Raw genomic sequence first — 17,044 nt, forward strand, 5'->3', positions numbered from 1 at the left:
ATACATAAGCGGAGCAAATATCAGAATTTGTGAAAACGAATTTGGACACACTCAAAATATTGTTTAATAAAATTGAAAGTGATATTTTTAGGCGTAAATTTTATAAAGTTTCTGCTGATAAAAATACATACTAATAGTTGGGAAGCAGAAATATAACTTCCGAAATTTGATGTATGGTTGTCAATCATAGGTAGAATGGTAAAAGTTACACGTGTATAAAGTGATCACTTAAACCAGCTCATGACAAGTCGTAAGCCCTGTAAATGACCATAATTCCACATTTTTCTTCATCTATGTTAAGATATCAATCAATCTTTATGTGTTTACAACGATATTATTTTCAGTTTGTAGATATTTTGGAGTTTAACGTCCGGTTATGTTTTTTTACTTAGACAAAATACCCACAGAATAGGTAATCATGTGATTTTTATTATTTTAATATATATATATATATATATATATATATATATATATATATATATATATATATATATATATATATAAAATATATATATATATATATATATATATATATATATATATATATATATATATATATATATATATATAAATATATATATATATATATATATATATATATATATATATATATATATATATATATATATATATATATATATATATATATATATATATATATATATATATATATATATATATTATATATATATATATATATATATATATATATATATATATATATATATATATATATATATATAACCAAAAAATAATAGAGAAGTAATACAAAATACGTGCAAGACAACATGCGCATTTTATAAATTAACTTTTTCTATGAGTTCTGACTGACAATTATTTATAAAAGTAATCAGTTGATACCTACTATAGTATTATTTGTATTTTATTATTGTAAGGTACCTACATAAAAACGTTAACAATGGTACATTCAAAATTATTTTAAGTCTGAAAACATAAAAGATGTTATCAATAAAATAATAAATGTTTAAATCATTGTTAAAATTGGTTATCATGGTTAATACTCGTAAAAGTGGCATTTATTGCCACTAAGATAAAACATGCCAGTAAATGTAATAGCCAGGGGGCAAAAAGCCTTAATAAAATAACACCTACGCCATCTATCGAACTTTTTGGACACTACATATTTAAATTTTTTAAATATAGAATGGCGTTACACATGAAATACATAGCATTTGCTAATGTCAAGTTAATTGAATATTGTTCTTAATTATAAAATATGATAGATTTATTATTAAACTATAAATTTATTCCATTTAATTAAACAAAAACAACTAAAAGTCAGTACATAATTGGGTTCCTGCTCGCCAGGATGAGATGGATATCTGTAGGGAGGGTAATAAGCGGGGGCAGAGTTTTAAAAAATGTTGGCATTTGGTCATTTATTGGGCAAACAAAGAATATGTGGTTAAGGTCTTCCTCTTCAAAACGACACTCACAAATGGGGGAGTCAAAAACACCAATCCTCGCAAGGTGCTCTCTCGTACAGCAATGACCCATCCTAATTCGACAAATGGTGGATGTATCTTTCTTGTTCATCGAAATTTTCCTAAACCAAAGACGGGACGGGACAGTAGGCTGAATAAGAGAGTAGACACTACATATTAATTTTGTCTAAAAATATTAAACATATGGGTAGGTACTGTCTAAAAAGTTACACAATAGTAAGTAATGTGCATTTTCTAAATTTAATATGTCTTATATTTATCTCAATTTATTTCATATTCTAAAAATATACATGTAATATAATGTAGCATATCCTATTAATGAAAATATTTTTCTCCTGACATTTTTTCCTTTTCATTTCATCGCTTTTCCTTTGTAATTATTAGACTTCATGCATAGGGGACTGTGGCACATCAGTCACATATCTAACTCTAGGCTATTTGGCAACTACCTTATTCGATACCTGTTTCTAATAATGAACAGCTTAAGCCTAAGCTCACAGAAATAGTATGAAATTGAAGTATTTTTGTAAATAATAATAACACAAAAAAAACTAGACCCATCATGTTTGAAAAGTATTAAACCACTTAAGGAAGGCAAACTTTATATATATATATACATATATATATATACATATATATATATATATATATATATATATATATATATATATATATATATATATATATATATATATATATATATATATATATATATATATATATATATATATATATATATATATATATATATATATATATATATATATATATATATATATATATATATATATATATATATATATATATATATATATATATATATATATATATATATATATATATATATATATATATATATATATATATATATATATATATATATATATATATATATATATATATATATATATATATATATATATATATATATATATATATATATATATATATATATATATATATATATATATATATATGTATAGTAAAACTTCGACATAACTGACTAATTGGGGGGAGGGAGTGTCTGTTAAAGCCGAGAGTTCATTATATAAAAATAGGTTAAAAAAAAAACACACAGTATTAAGATATAAATAAACAATACAAAACACACAAAAAATCTATTTATTTTCATCGAACACTCGTCGTGAAGTGATGCTGCTGTTTGATATCAACGCGCTTGCTTTCCATAATCCTGCTTTGAAAAAGAGAGTTTTGTTTGCACTTTAGAAGTTTTGAGATAAAATTTTTGAGTATCATGGCCGTTAAAAACATGCATGCATTTACATGCGATACTTGAATTTAAACACGTATAATATATTTAAAACAGGTTTTTTTCTTTTTTTATATCTAATTGGATTTTTTGTCCGTTTTATCTGAAGTTCGTTAAATAGAGGTCCGTTATATCGAGGTTTTACTGTAATGAACATAAACACAAATACATTCTCCTGTAAAATTTATGTAAAGGTAGTGAGTTGTTTTAGAGCTAAATCTTTTCAGCTTTTATTTTTTAAACAATAAATTAAAGAAATAATGATTCTTCTATGATCTTTATAAGATGGAAAAAATGAGAATACCCACCCAAAATTGTAAGAGAAAAGCTAGAGGTGCACCGGTTCTGTTACCGTGACACCAGCATGGCTCGCTCCTGCAAAAAAATTGCGCGTGCTCCATTAGTTAGTCTTTGATGTGCTCCAAAACTGGTGTACACTCTTCAATTCTCTCCAAGTGATAATTTATTTCCACTTGAAATCCCAATTAAAACAACATAATTACAGTGTATATTATAACACTTTCAAATTCAGTACACATTAATAAATAATAAAAATATACATATAATGTATGAATATGAGGTGGTGTTTTATGAAAATTACGCTCTTTAAATTATCCAATATGATTATTATAAGTGCATTGCTGACATTTATAAGGTTTGGTGATAGATAGATGCTCAGTTATGAAATCGCAAAGTGAATTTAAGAAAGAATTGATCTCAGTAATTGTAATTTTTTTTGTAAGAAATACAATTATTGCAATTGTTGGGAATCAAACTTGCAATGCTAGTTTCAAACCGTGGCGCCATGGCGTAGGCAGGTAGACGCTCGACTGCGAAACTAGCATCGCAGGTTCGATTCCCGCCAAATGCAAAATTAATTATTTTTATTTGGTTTGGGTGTTAGTCGAAGCCACTCTGTCACACACAATTTCCTTGGCTTTCTCCCAGGTTTGCCCAGCATCCTGAAGATCCCCTGAGTACAGTTGGCGAATGGTGTTGGTCATCATTGTTCCTCCGGGATGCTAAAATCTTCATGGTTGGAAGAAGCGACATGAGGTGTTAATGCTCTCAAGGGGCATTCTCAGGACCTCACATACATTCATACACAATATAAAGCCAAATAGGACACAAAATGGCAAATCTTTTAGAAGTGGTACGGAAGGTCCGGCATTTCATTGCGAGATAAGTGACAGTTTGTCTTCCCTTCTATAGTTTTCCATGGTTCTCTCATCACTTCTAGGTGAAGCAGAATTTGAAAATTTCCTATGGATAGACCACAGCTGGCCACCCTACCCAATCCACACACAAAGAATATGAATGCTTTTACTGTAAATAAGGTTTATAAATGTGCAATGGTAAGCAAGACAAAAACTTAGCGCAACTCCAATATTTGAAGAAAAAAAAATACTAAGATTTTTTATTATTATTTATAATCACTTCTTTTTTTATAAATCCTTAGGCGTAGATTGATGGCAACAGAATAGCTTTAATTACTACTACTACTACCATCACGCCGTTTCCCCGCAGGGGTAGGCAGAGAGGATGGAACGCCACACTCTTCTGTCCTGACATACACTCCTCGCCTCCTTCACATCCATACATCTAGTCATACATGCCCTCCGATTACGCAGACTTTTGACACCGCCAGATTTTAGGTTCTGATTGATCTGATCGTGCCAAGTCTTTTTCGGTCATCCACATTCTGTTTTCCCTCTCACATTCGCCACATATATTTTCTTAGTCATTCTCTCGTTATCCATTCGCTCCACATGTCCATACCACCATAACTTTAATTAAGGTATACAAAAGCCTCCGTGTTTGAAAAATTACAGTGTGGTATGGCTACACATATGTTAATGGACATACAACGTTTCAGGTATTATTGTCATCATATAATTTTAATGGGATATAAAAATAAATAATATGAAAGGAAATGAAATAAAACATGGTTTTATAATAATATCAATTATAATTTCAATTTCCATACAAATTTTAAACATATCTCAAATACTGTACAATTTTAAAAGAAAAAGAATTATAATTCATCTGATATGGCAGTTTCTCGATATGAACATTATGAATAAAACAATCTATTTTTATCAAGAAAGCAGCCATTTTGGGAGAAATATATTTACACTATAATAAATTGCCTCTTGACACAGGTGAAATCTGTACTTTGTTCAATTCATTCACCGTACAGCTAAAGTTTTAGTACAAAATACACATTTTTCAAATAATTGGCATGCATTTATTACATACATATACATAACAAAAGTTTACACTTAATATTTAGATTTGCAAGGTTTGTAAAAATATTAAAACGATATGCGAGAATATCAGTAAATTGAAAAAAGATTGCCATATGTTAATTCTTTGTAAAAGTAAATAAAACAATTATGAAAGTACCGAAAATTACGAAATCTGTATGAACAGGCAGTCCTCGACTTTTGTCTCAAATTCGACTCCTGAGATTTGTAAGTCGATATGTATGAAAGTAGAGCAATGAAATTTTTTTTACAAGTATATCCTGATTAGTATCTGATATTGACATTATACTTCTATTTTTTAAAAAAATACATAAGTTATAGGATATATGGATAAGCAAAAAACAGGAAAGTCGAGAACCGCCTATTTAAAATATTCGGGTCATTTGTCAGTTCTATAAAGTAGAAATCTAATAGACCAGAAAAAATATTCATGTTTCATTTATGAGACTACAATATTTCATTGTATTTACAGTGTTGTTGCGAAATAGTGTATACGCCGATAAAGATATTATGCTATGTACTGTGGTTTACACCAAAAAAAAAATATTGATTTGTATAAAACAAAAAAAAAACAATTTATCACATTGATTGGACAATATCATTTACAAAGAACAAACGAATATTTTATTGCTAAAATTTCCTACCCGATTTTGCTTTACAGCTAACAATTACATATTCATAAAGTGAATATGTGTTAACCTCAAATATCGCAGATTGATGAAAGTACATTTAATTTATAAATTAATGCTTGATAAGTACTAAAGATTTTATTCCAAGGGATGATAGAGAACAGATTGGTTTCATTTATAATTAGTTTCTTTATAACTTTATTTGGGAACTGTGTGGTTTGAATCTTGGGACAAAGTAAATTTACATGTTAAGACATAAAAATAAACAAGGATTCGATTGTAAAATAAGACTTAGTAACATCTTTAGGACAGGATGTAAGGAGGACCCAAGCAAAACTTCGTTTGAATTCAGTTTCGGATAAAGGTAGAAAATGCTGCTAGAGATATTCATCATTAGAATAAATTAATTATTTACTGGAAATTATAAATGTATACATAATTGAAAAAAGGGCACTGTTAAGCATTTGGGGGCTCTACTGTTATAATTTATCTAACTTGTAGTGCAAATTTAAAAAAAAATCAAATATTGTCAAGAATCAAACATACCATGTATTTATTTATTAAAATACATTTGTACAAAATCTTGCAAAACTAAAAGTACTGAGAAAAATAATGAAATAATGTATGGCAAAATAATATACATATGTAAATTTATATACTGATGTACTCAGTATACATTATAATGCATCTGAATTTGGAAATCGTCTTTATAAAAAGGGAAATTATAAATGGACCCGATTAGAAATGTATTACAGATGTATGTAAAACTGAACAAAAGACAACATATATTTCTATCAAATAAATGCATACACATTACCCAAATTGTGTTTGAATGTATAATAAAATATTTGTGCAAATAAACATACGCCTTAATGCACCAAAAATATTAATTTTTATATAGTATCTCTGATATAAATATAGATTTTGTATTTTTAGAGAATTTGTACATAAACAGAATTTCCAATACACTAATATAGAGAAAACAATTTAAAGATTGTCCATCTTGATATGAGAAAATATAAATAAAACAAACAGAAGAGTTCATTCATCAGATATTCTTGCTTCTTTGTAGCGGGGAGATTGTCGTTTAGTGAAGATACTGTACGTCGCCGGAGGATTCCTAGTATTGCAGTCCGGCAAACAGCGGGTTACCACGGACTATGAATATAGAGCTAATTTCAATAATAAAAAACAAATGAGTGAAGAGTGATTGAAAGTTATCATTAATCTTAATACAAAATCTTCACAGAAGACAAAAATATACTGATTACATTCTTCTTTCCAAATTGTTCATTGTTACGGAGAGTTTTGGGCGTCAGTCGCCCGACCAAATTATATTTTATTCGTCCGACCGTATTACCATTATCAAATTAACAACTTTTATCAAAATAAAAATAATTTCACTTTATCCTATGCTACTTAATCCGTACATACAAAATATTGAAATAATAAGCTACCACTGCAAACATGAAAAAAAACGCAATCAAAATATTTGAAGGAAACCTAAAAATATTTGACTAAAAGAGAGATCAAAACATTGCCACTTTGCTTAGTAAAAAATAGCGTAATACAAAGGAGGTTTTGTACTGGAGATACAAGTATCGAGCTGCTGCCTCGGTTCTCGAACCTAGCGCAATACCGTACTCACCAAACACATTTCCGATTACACACTATATTGTCTAGCGAGTGACATACTCGTATCATGGCATAAATGAAATTGACAGAAATCCACAATGATCATCACCGACGTCGTCTTAATTTAAATAATTATCTTTAATTTATTGGCAATGCAAAAATGAATACAAAAGTATTTTCATTCACATATAAAATGATTTCAAATATAGCACTTATACTTTAACCCAAAAGATTATTTTAAATCGAAAACATTCTTAAACTCTCTAATTGTAGAAATATTTACATTTTTATATTACTAAGTCGTTCGACCTAATGGGTACAATATCCTCCCCTTCTGCCTGAAATTCTACTAACTGTAACACTTACACGTACCCTGCACACTGATCATCCTTTCAAATACTTCATTAATATTATATATCCAATAAATATTGTAATACTGAATAAACAAAGCGAATGAAAATATAAAACAGAATGTACTAAATGTACGATTATATTTTGTAACAAATATAAGTTTTATTGAATAGCAAATGAATTCATCCAAAAGTAATACATAATGAAAATTCTGAACTCAAAAACCATATTGAAATTTCACACGACTGCAATATGGGAGAAATAAGATTAAATTCTGTAATTATAGAGTAATTGTAGCGCTTTGTGGAGTAGTGGGAATTTCAGGCAGATGTAATAAGTACATAAACATAGTCCCGGAGAATGGGTGTATAATATTAGTACCAACAAGTCAGTTCTAGGATAAGCTAATTAACTATAAAATGTTAACGTAACATAATGCTAGAGGCACTGTGTGTTTTTGATAGAAGCATCCTTGGATAGAGTATTTGTACAGCAGAGGGCACTTAGTCCTTCACCAATCTGTAGATGTGATGCTGCGCTCCGTGTTCACTGTTCGACACTTCAAAAACATAAGCTGCACATATCAAAGTCTCTTGTGTATCTCTATTGGCAACCACCTGGAAATAAAGTTCCACTGTTACAATAACTTCATTACGAATTGCATCATGTTGATAGCATAAACAAGTTACATAGGGTGAAAAGGGATGTTTTCCTCCTCCCCACAACCTTACTAATTACATATGCAGATATTATCTGATATTAGACGCATTAAAAAAATTGTTATGAAAATACTGCCAATATTGTTATTGCCAACTCCCAAGAGCTACAAGCGGAGGCACAAACAGATCCTTAGGATCTAGAAAAAGAAGAAGAAGAAGATTATTGCCAACAATGATTCCTGCTGGTTAACTGCACATAATTATTTTTTAAATAATAAAATATTTTTTCAGCTATATTCTCATGTATGAAATAGGTTATTTTGTTAAGTATGTCTAGCTAATATTTGTATTATGGTTTTAAATTAATATACTGCATGATGTAATAAATAATTACATTGTTTAAAATTTTTACCGTAAAAAGTTAAGAAAAACTTATAAAATAAGAAAAACTTAATTTATAAATTAAATGAACAATAATTTTTAAAATAAATTACATCAACACATGGTTTTGTTGTAAATCAATACTTACTGAACCAATCTGTTTAAACAGTCGATAACTAGAGACACTTTATAATAATACATATGTATATAAATATGCATTACAAAAATCCAATAATAAACACTAAATAGGAAATAAAAATGGGAATGGAAGATGTGAAAATTACAACACAATACCCAGACCAAGAAACTTTTTTTCATTCATTTTTTTTTGTAGTTTCTATAAATTTAACAGGCATTGCTCCTGGATTTTAAAATCTTGCATTTCAATTGTTAATAATTTTTCCAAAAAAAAAGTATAATTATGCATTTGTTACATTACAAATAACTTTAGAGCTTTATTATTCAACATGAGCATGACAGACACACGCTTAACAGCTTTAGCCTTTACAGGTGCACGCTTTAAAATACATTTAATGCTATTTAATGCTATATGTACCGTAGCTCAAGATAAACTGCTGGAAAGACTCCGAGTTCATTTTGTACAACTTACCGTAGCATAGTACGCATGCCACTTTTATCATTGCTTACTTTCCTTTCACACACTCATATTAACACACTTCGGACGGGAAAGGTATTTCTACCTGTTTGGTCAATTGAAGCTTAAGGATGGGAGGGGCATTTTTACCTTCTGTGCCGGGCCTCATTACAATGTCAGAAAAGAATGAGTTACATATTTAATGTTTTTATATGAATATAACTAACTAACTAACTAACCATCACGCCGCTTCCATAGAACGCCACACCATTCTGTCTTTGCAAACATTCCTCGCCTCTTCCACGTTCATGCATCTCCTCATACACACCAGCCGATTATTTCGACTCCTAACCTGACCGCTTTCAAGTATTTGGCATACCTGATTGTGCCAAGTTTTTCTCGGTCTTCCTCTGCTCCTTTTTCAAATTACATTCGCCTCATAAATTTGTTTTACCGTTTTTTCCTCACTCATTCGTTCTACATGTCTAAACCCATCTCAATACACCTTTCTTAATTTTATCGATAATGCTTGTCTCAGCTTTGCATTCCTTCATTATGTCACTATTTGAACATCTATCATACATGGTTTTGTCGCATATTCTTCTGAGAGATCGTATTTTGACTCCATTCAGTCTACTTTCATCCTTCTTTTGCCAACTCCATGTTTCACTTCCAGAAATTAGGGTCGGAACCAGGACTCCGTTGTGTACTGCCAGTTTAGCTTTCGCTGACAGGTTTTTATTTGCTATAACTGATTTCAGTGCACTATTCACTTTGTTCCCAGCGTTTATATGAATATTATTTACCAATCTCTTTGTTAAGATCTGAACTATATATGTAAAATAATCAAATCCTGTCGCCAGCTTGTAAACTGTCTGAAATGTATGAAATATTTATTATTGTGGTAAAGCGCATACATTTAACACTTACTTGTAAAATGGTAAAGTTCTCGAGGACACTATTCATCATGTACTTTTCGGGCAGGTGCTTGAGCTTGTGGATGAAGTTGATCATGTACTCGCACATGGGGGAGCGGTGGATGCGGTACACGAAGCGGCCCGCCTCGTACCTCGCATACTCCGTCTCCACCTTCTCCACCACCTGCTTCCCGAAGGAGCACACCTTGGTACTGCACGTTATGGTCATGTTCTCGTTACTCTCGTACCTGGGAAAACACCAAACGGTTAAAACTTCACATTTTTATTATTATTGAAAACCAACAGAATATTTCGACAAAAATAACATAATATGATAAAATACAAAAAAATAACAATTCCAACTATGTATAGGTTTCCACCTCAGTAATCTAAAAATAAAACAATTTAAATAAATTGTCATACAAGTATAACTATATAGAACATTTCTTTATCAACTGGTTAAATAGACATCAACAATATTTCTTTTAAATGTATTAAAAGAAACATTATTGATGTCCATTTTATTAATCATTTGCACATATCGCAGGCTCGATTTAAAAATGAATTTATTTACAACATTTTGAGTGTGTTCACAAATCTGGATTATCTCCAATTAGGAGCTATTTTTATATATTTTTTTATATATGTCTGGGCATTTACGGGGCTGATGACCGTCATAGGCTGGTTTCGACCGGGCAAAAGTGTTGAATAGACAATCTCAAAATTATTCACAGGGATGTCAGAAATAATGAAAATGAAATCACTAACCAAGAATGATGAATCGACAGTTTGAAGCATTAAGTCACTATCGTGAAACTAATTCAGAGAGATTGGAAGTGTTGTAAATCCAAAAACACCAATTAATTAATAATACACTTTGTTGTGGCTTATTGCTACAGCCTTAACTAAACTTGACTAAAAATATGAAATTTTGAATTAATGATGCATATTATAAAGTTTTCAATGTTCTATAAACTGGCAAAATACACTAAGTAGTTTGAAATTTCATATTTATGTGGTTTTAAAAGTAAATTCAGCTTTTACTTTAATAGCGGGTATTTTATGCAGGCTAAAAGCTTTAAAGAACAGGGATTTTAGAGTTGACATTTTTTGCAAGTATACCCATGATATGCAAGTCATCTACTCCTGCAATATGTATGTTTATCTTGGCACATTCAAGTACTGAATACTCAGAAAAGCTTAAAATAATGTTGTAAATGTGAAATGTGAGGATTCTTACAAGCTGGTTACACCATAGAAGGCCCCTGACTCATCTTGAATATTGGTGTTAAGGTCGGCCCAGAATTTGACAAGGAAGAATGCACTTTGTGGTCCCTTGTCGTAGAGTTCTTTTAGGCCGCCTTTCTTTTCGGGGAATTTGTCGTATATTTGTCTTACATCAACAGACTGAAACAAAAATAGAAATAAAATTAATTACAAATCGCATTTAATACAAAACATCCAATTACAATGTAATAATTTAAAATACAAACCTCTAATAATGGATCCGCATATGTTGTTGACCCTCCTATATGGACGAAAAGATGTTTTTGGTACTGAAAAGATAATATGTTCAAATTAAAATATATAAAACAGACAAACTTAAAGAAAATTTAGAAAAAAAGCATGGTGGAAAGTAAAATAGTTGTGAATTGATTTGATTGTAATGCATTAATTAAATTACATTTTACCATTCAAATCATGTTTGAATAATTTTGTCATCCATACACAATCCCAATCCAATCAGTAAAATTAAAAAATAAATAAATTGAATTAAATGGAAGGGCCTTAAATCCAATTGTAATAAAATTAATGAATAATGAAATTCAACAGTTCACCTATACAAATTTATCTACAAATAAAGCAATGCTTAAAACGTTGCTTCAGTTTTTTTTTTTAAATTTGAAAAATTAGAAGAATTGTTTTTGAAAGATGACACTTTTAATAAAAATTTCACTCGGTAAGTACCACTATTTATTTAAATCTGACATGTGTTTTAATACATTCCGCATCATTTAAAAAAATCCAAACAGGTGTTGTGAAAATGATGTGGAACGCATCGATTTAAAGAAATAGCGATATTAACCTAGGGAAATTTTAATTAAAAATGGATACACATTACCACAAAGTGACTGTCAAATCAATGAATGAAAAGATGATACTTTACTAATGTATGTTATATTTGTTAACCAGTTCTCAGTTTAACCAGAGTGTAACTCGGGCAAGGAGTTTACATTATAGTGATGAGCCCGAGTGGTGCTTGAGAAAATCGTATTCCGACTCCTCGTATTGATTTGCCTGAACCAAATACATTTATGTATTTGTTTTTATTGACAATTCTAATCAAATTGACAATTTTAATCCAAGCGGTGTTCGTGCAGTCTTCTTTCGACTTCCCACACCAGCGAATATTCTCGCCAAAATTCAACTGTTAAGTGGTTAATTCACTTATTTTTGCTGACCAATAACTGGTTTCTTCGCTGTCACAAATCACCCACCATTAAAACGACTTATTTTTTTTTTATTTGCAGAGAATGTGTTTGGACTTACGGTTTCAGTGTCCCGCTGCTGCTCCATGAAGGCGGAGAACTCAACGAGCCGCAGTTTATGGGTGGCGATGGCTCTGCCTTCCCACGGGGGCGGGGGTGCTACCTCGGCTCCTCCTACCACCCCCTTCCCTGCACTGTATGTCCCTTGAGGGAATGGCTTCACGCTAAAATAAAAAAATATATATATAAAAATTTATATTTTTCAATTTTAAAAATAGGCATTAACACATTGTTGTAGGGCAGTTTTTTCATCAACCCTGACCCTAAGTATACTCAGACAGTCTGCCGCCCGACCCTCAGTATATTAATCGCAAGTAACCGCAAACCCAATTCCGATCTGTCCAATGTGTTTTGGCGTCTCTCGCGCTTTACTAAAAGTAACCGAATAGAACGCTTGTAAACATCTCCCGCTTTCTACTTACAGTATGTAAAAGACGCTTTCAAGTGTTCCGCAAATAATGTGTTAAGATGACTACAAAAGGCACAACTTATTCCTGAAATACCTCGGTTCTACAAATGCGAATCACAATACATTGGAACATTATGCAAATCAATGAGACATCTTTCTCCTATTTTTTTAAAAATTTGTATAACATCTCAAACCATATAAGAGTCATTTAAATTTACTTTGATGTTATATATTATAAATCATGGATAACAAAAGCATTTTAGCAAACTGGAACAGATGAAATAAGTAATAAAGAATCGCCAATATGAAATTCGGGATATATAATAAACTGATTTGGTGACTGTCCAAATAACTATATATGTAATGTTATTTTAACAGTAGTTAAAATGGTAAAGTTAAAAATAGAAAAAGAAATAATTTTTAGAATGCATTACAGTACTTTTTAAGTTCAGTTTCGTTAAACAGGATATGAAAAAAATATCAAAATTCATTTCCCTCAAATGTAAAATTTATTATTACTCTCTTTGTTATTATTATTATCAGCAGTATTGAAAAAGGAATTTAATAGCTACAAAATAGAAAAAAAATATAATTAGAAGAAGTACTTACTCTTGAGAGGTACCGGGTTGTAATCCTGGTTGCCAGAATTGCTGAAAAATTAAAATCATTAAAAAATTTCATAGGTGAAATTGAGATAAAGACATGGAAACTAAATCAAAATAAAGCAATAGTAATAATGAAGAATATCGTAAGAAATTATAGTACTATAAAAATCAGATAATTATTTTAATAAAGAAAATTTCAAAACATCTACTATCTAAATCAGCGTTAACAGGCATATTTTGATTAGTATGCAAAGCTTTGCACAAGTTCCAGCAAAAATCTTGTCCAGACACTTGCACTAATAATGTGACTGGCGTAAAATGCACCTCTGTCGGTGGAGCAAATCGCTTTCTCGAGTTCTTTACTCGCTGAACTGTTATGGCGAAATCAGCGTTCGTATCGGAACCAGGAAGGAAAAACAGCATCACGGCCTGACCGAGAAAACGAACAGCGATGTTTTATTTAATAGGCGGGTAAATAGCAAAATGAACACCGTTAAGTTTGGTCAGATCATTATTTGTCCACACGGCTTACCACGGGGTGATACGGGACGGGTAGTCCGGCCACTATCTGGGCGCTAGACAAGGACGACATGCTGTGCATCGCTTTCTCCTTCATCATACCACCATCCTGAATATACCATTTCCTCTCATCATCCAATACATTTATTCATTTTATAAAACTATTCAATTCTAACCATAATAAATTACACGATACAGATTTTTGCTATATTTACATAGATGGAGAAGTTTATTAAGGTGAGAATATTAAGTCTGGATATTTACAAGGCTTATAATTTACCATTGGCTGGTTTGAGTGATTGATTTATACGCTTTAAGGTTCAGAATTCTACTCATGATAAAACAATCATATTACTAATCTTGTAAAAATAACACGTATTATAGGAATATTGCTTTTGCACTACTTTTTAGTAACTGAGTCAATCCAAGTAACTTTGAAACTGGCTTATTTGAATGATTAAAACCCTTAAAAACTTATTTAAAAACTTGAAAATTCGATTTAAGAAAAAGGTCCAAATAGTTTAAAGATTTAAATGACAAATGACAATAGAAATACATTCTTACCACTTTTAATTTAGCTTGAATTTCTCTGAGCTTCCGCCGGGCGAGAACTTGGATGTGTGAGGAGACTTGTTTCCTAGTTCGCGTTTTTCCCGTTCTTAATTTTATGTATCTCGCAATAAGCTCGTTTCTCCCTGTAAAAATAATTGAGAAAACACAATTATTAAAAATGCAATACAAACCCCTCTCGTTAAAGTGAGGACGCACCTATTTTAGCCCATACTCTTCCGACTTTTCCAAATTTGAAACAGTTTATATACATTCTTATAGCCGACATACTGAGTAACCTAAGATTAAGGTGTATATCAGCATTGAGAGTAAATAATTTGTAGGCATTAATTGTAAGTAATTATTCCACTTAGTATTATATATTTTTAGTCATTAATTTTAAGTAATTATTCCGTAACCAATAATGACCTTCATTCTGTGGCTACCCGTAATTCATTATTTCAAGTACCCGTAACTGATATTTTCAATTGGCCAACATAATCCATAATATGTACTTTGTTTAGAAAAAAAAACAAATGTTTATTTAAAATAAAATAAAACGGACAAATTAAAAAGTTCTAAAGAGAAAACATTCTGAGGAATTTAATTTAATTTTAATTGCAATGCCATTGAAATATAATATATTTAATTCAACTAATAAAAACATAATAATTAAACACAGTTCTCTTGAGAATATGTTTTAAGGGATGTACTACTTCCTGATTATTAAATATCGTTTTGTTATTGCTCAAACCTGTTTTGTTGTTCTTTTAGCGGGTAGCAATATTTTTTAGAAAGTATAATAATTTATTTATTTCTCTAAATGACAATGGCATTATTGTATTTAAAAAAAAAAAAAAAAAAAAAACAGTGTTAAAAATGAAAACACTTTAAATATTATAATAGGATAAATTTAAACTTGGCATGATCAGGTATGCCAAATACTTAAAAGCGGTCAGGTTAGGAGTCGAAACAATCGGGAAGAGGCGAAGAATGTTTGCAAAGACAGAGTGGTGTGGCGTTCTATTCTCTCTGCCTACCCCTGTGGATAAGCGGCGTGAAGGTTAGTTAGTTATTTAGTTAGGGTAAATTTATTATTAGATAACGCATCAACTACACAGTACAGACAACTTTGACATTGCTCTTGGACTTGACTTAAGCATTTTGAAACCAGTTATAGAACGATATTGTCAGGAAGTATTTTTCTTTTTAAAATGAATAATTGTCTGTTACTGAAAAAGTAACACGAATCCAAACAATGTTGTTAAAGCATTAACAACCCTCTGAAATCACTGCCCAGTTCATTCCATTTTTGCATCTTGCGTCCACTTAACAGACAAAACACATTACAGCATCATTATTGCCTTCATCAATGTGACATCACTCAAAATCGTGTTAAAGTAGCTTTTTTAAAATAAAAATTATGAATGTAAAAATTTATGTATCATTCAGAATTTTACGAGAAATACAGGGTTTCCAATATTTTTCTTTTTTTAATAATTTTTTTTAAATATTTGTGTTTTTATTATTTACAAAAATACTTCAATTTTATACTATTTCTGTCAGCCTTAGCGGCTCATTATTACAAATAGAATTGTGGTAGAGTGGGTTCGAACCCAGAAACTCTGTCTGTGACACTAACCAAGGGACCACAACACACAATTTTATGTAAATGTACAGCATAATCTAAGTACATAATGCAGTAAGTATATCCTGAAAAATCCGTTGTACTAAATTAATTATAGCATAAAAAACGACGCAGGTATTTTTACTTTTGAATGCCGTCGGTAGAAAATATTTTTACTTCATATTAAGTGGTTAAATTTATCTCGTTTCACTTATATACACGCAAAATAAAATAAATAATAAGAATTGTACCCACACATTCATGTTCGTACTTAATATTACGATGTACATACCGAGAACGGCGTTAATACGGACTTAATAAAAGTGGAGTTCGAGTCCACTTTACAGAGGCATAAAGTTTTGAAGATAATTACAAATAAGATGTCGGGGGTGCGAATGAGGTTGTGCGGACGCGGAGCGCCTCCACACTCACATGTGCTGTGTGTATGTACATGTCTACTATACAACAAGTCGACGGGTACATAGATATATACCCAACACGAGTGGTGTGCTCTAATTAATTTTGTTTCTCTCTAAATTTTAATCTCGAAGTTAGACAAACAAGCGGAGAGTCCGTGGAACTTGGCAACTTTCTGGAATATACCATAAACGAAGGA

The 17,044-nt window shown here is 30.6% G+C and overlaps 1 protein-coding gene across 1 annotated transcript in view; it reads right to left on the bottom strand.

Moving 5' to 3' along the window:
* Nucleotides 1–7,404: 7,404 nt before the first annotated feature.
* sd (TEA domain transcription factor 1 homolog scalloped) overlaps nt 7,405–17,044 on the bottom strand; it is a 96,761-nt gene continuing 87,121 nt past the window's right edge. The window contains exons 4-10 of the mRNA XM_088269992.1: nt 14,817–14,947; nt 13,738–13,778; nt 12,721–12,883; nt 11,664–11,726; nt 11,411–11,577; nt 10,184–10,418; nt 7,405–8,235 (exon numbers count right to left, since the gene is read on the bottom strand). Of these exons, the coding sequence (XP_088126118.1) occupies nt 8,122–8,235; nt 10,184–10,418; nt 11,411–11,577; nt 11,664–11,726; nt 12,721–12,883; nt 13,738–13,778; nt 14,817–14,947 (914 nt within the window). The 3' untranslated portion in view covers nt 7,405–8,121. The remainder of the gene's footprint in view (nt 8,236–10,183; nt 10,419–11,410; nt 11,578–11,663; nt 11,727–12,720; nt 12,884–13,737; nt 13,779–14,816; nt 14,948–17,044) is intronic.

This window comes from Brachycentrus maculatus, unplaced genomic scaffold, assembly GCF_059751285.1.
Source record: "Brachycentrus maculatus isolate JH-2025_06_01 unplaced genomic scaffold, ASM5975128v1 h1tg000370l, whole genome shotgun sequence".
NCBI lineage: Eukaryota > Metazoa > Arthropoda > Insecta > Trichoptera > Brachycentridae > Brachycentrus > Brachycentrus maculatus.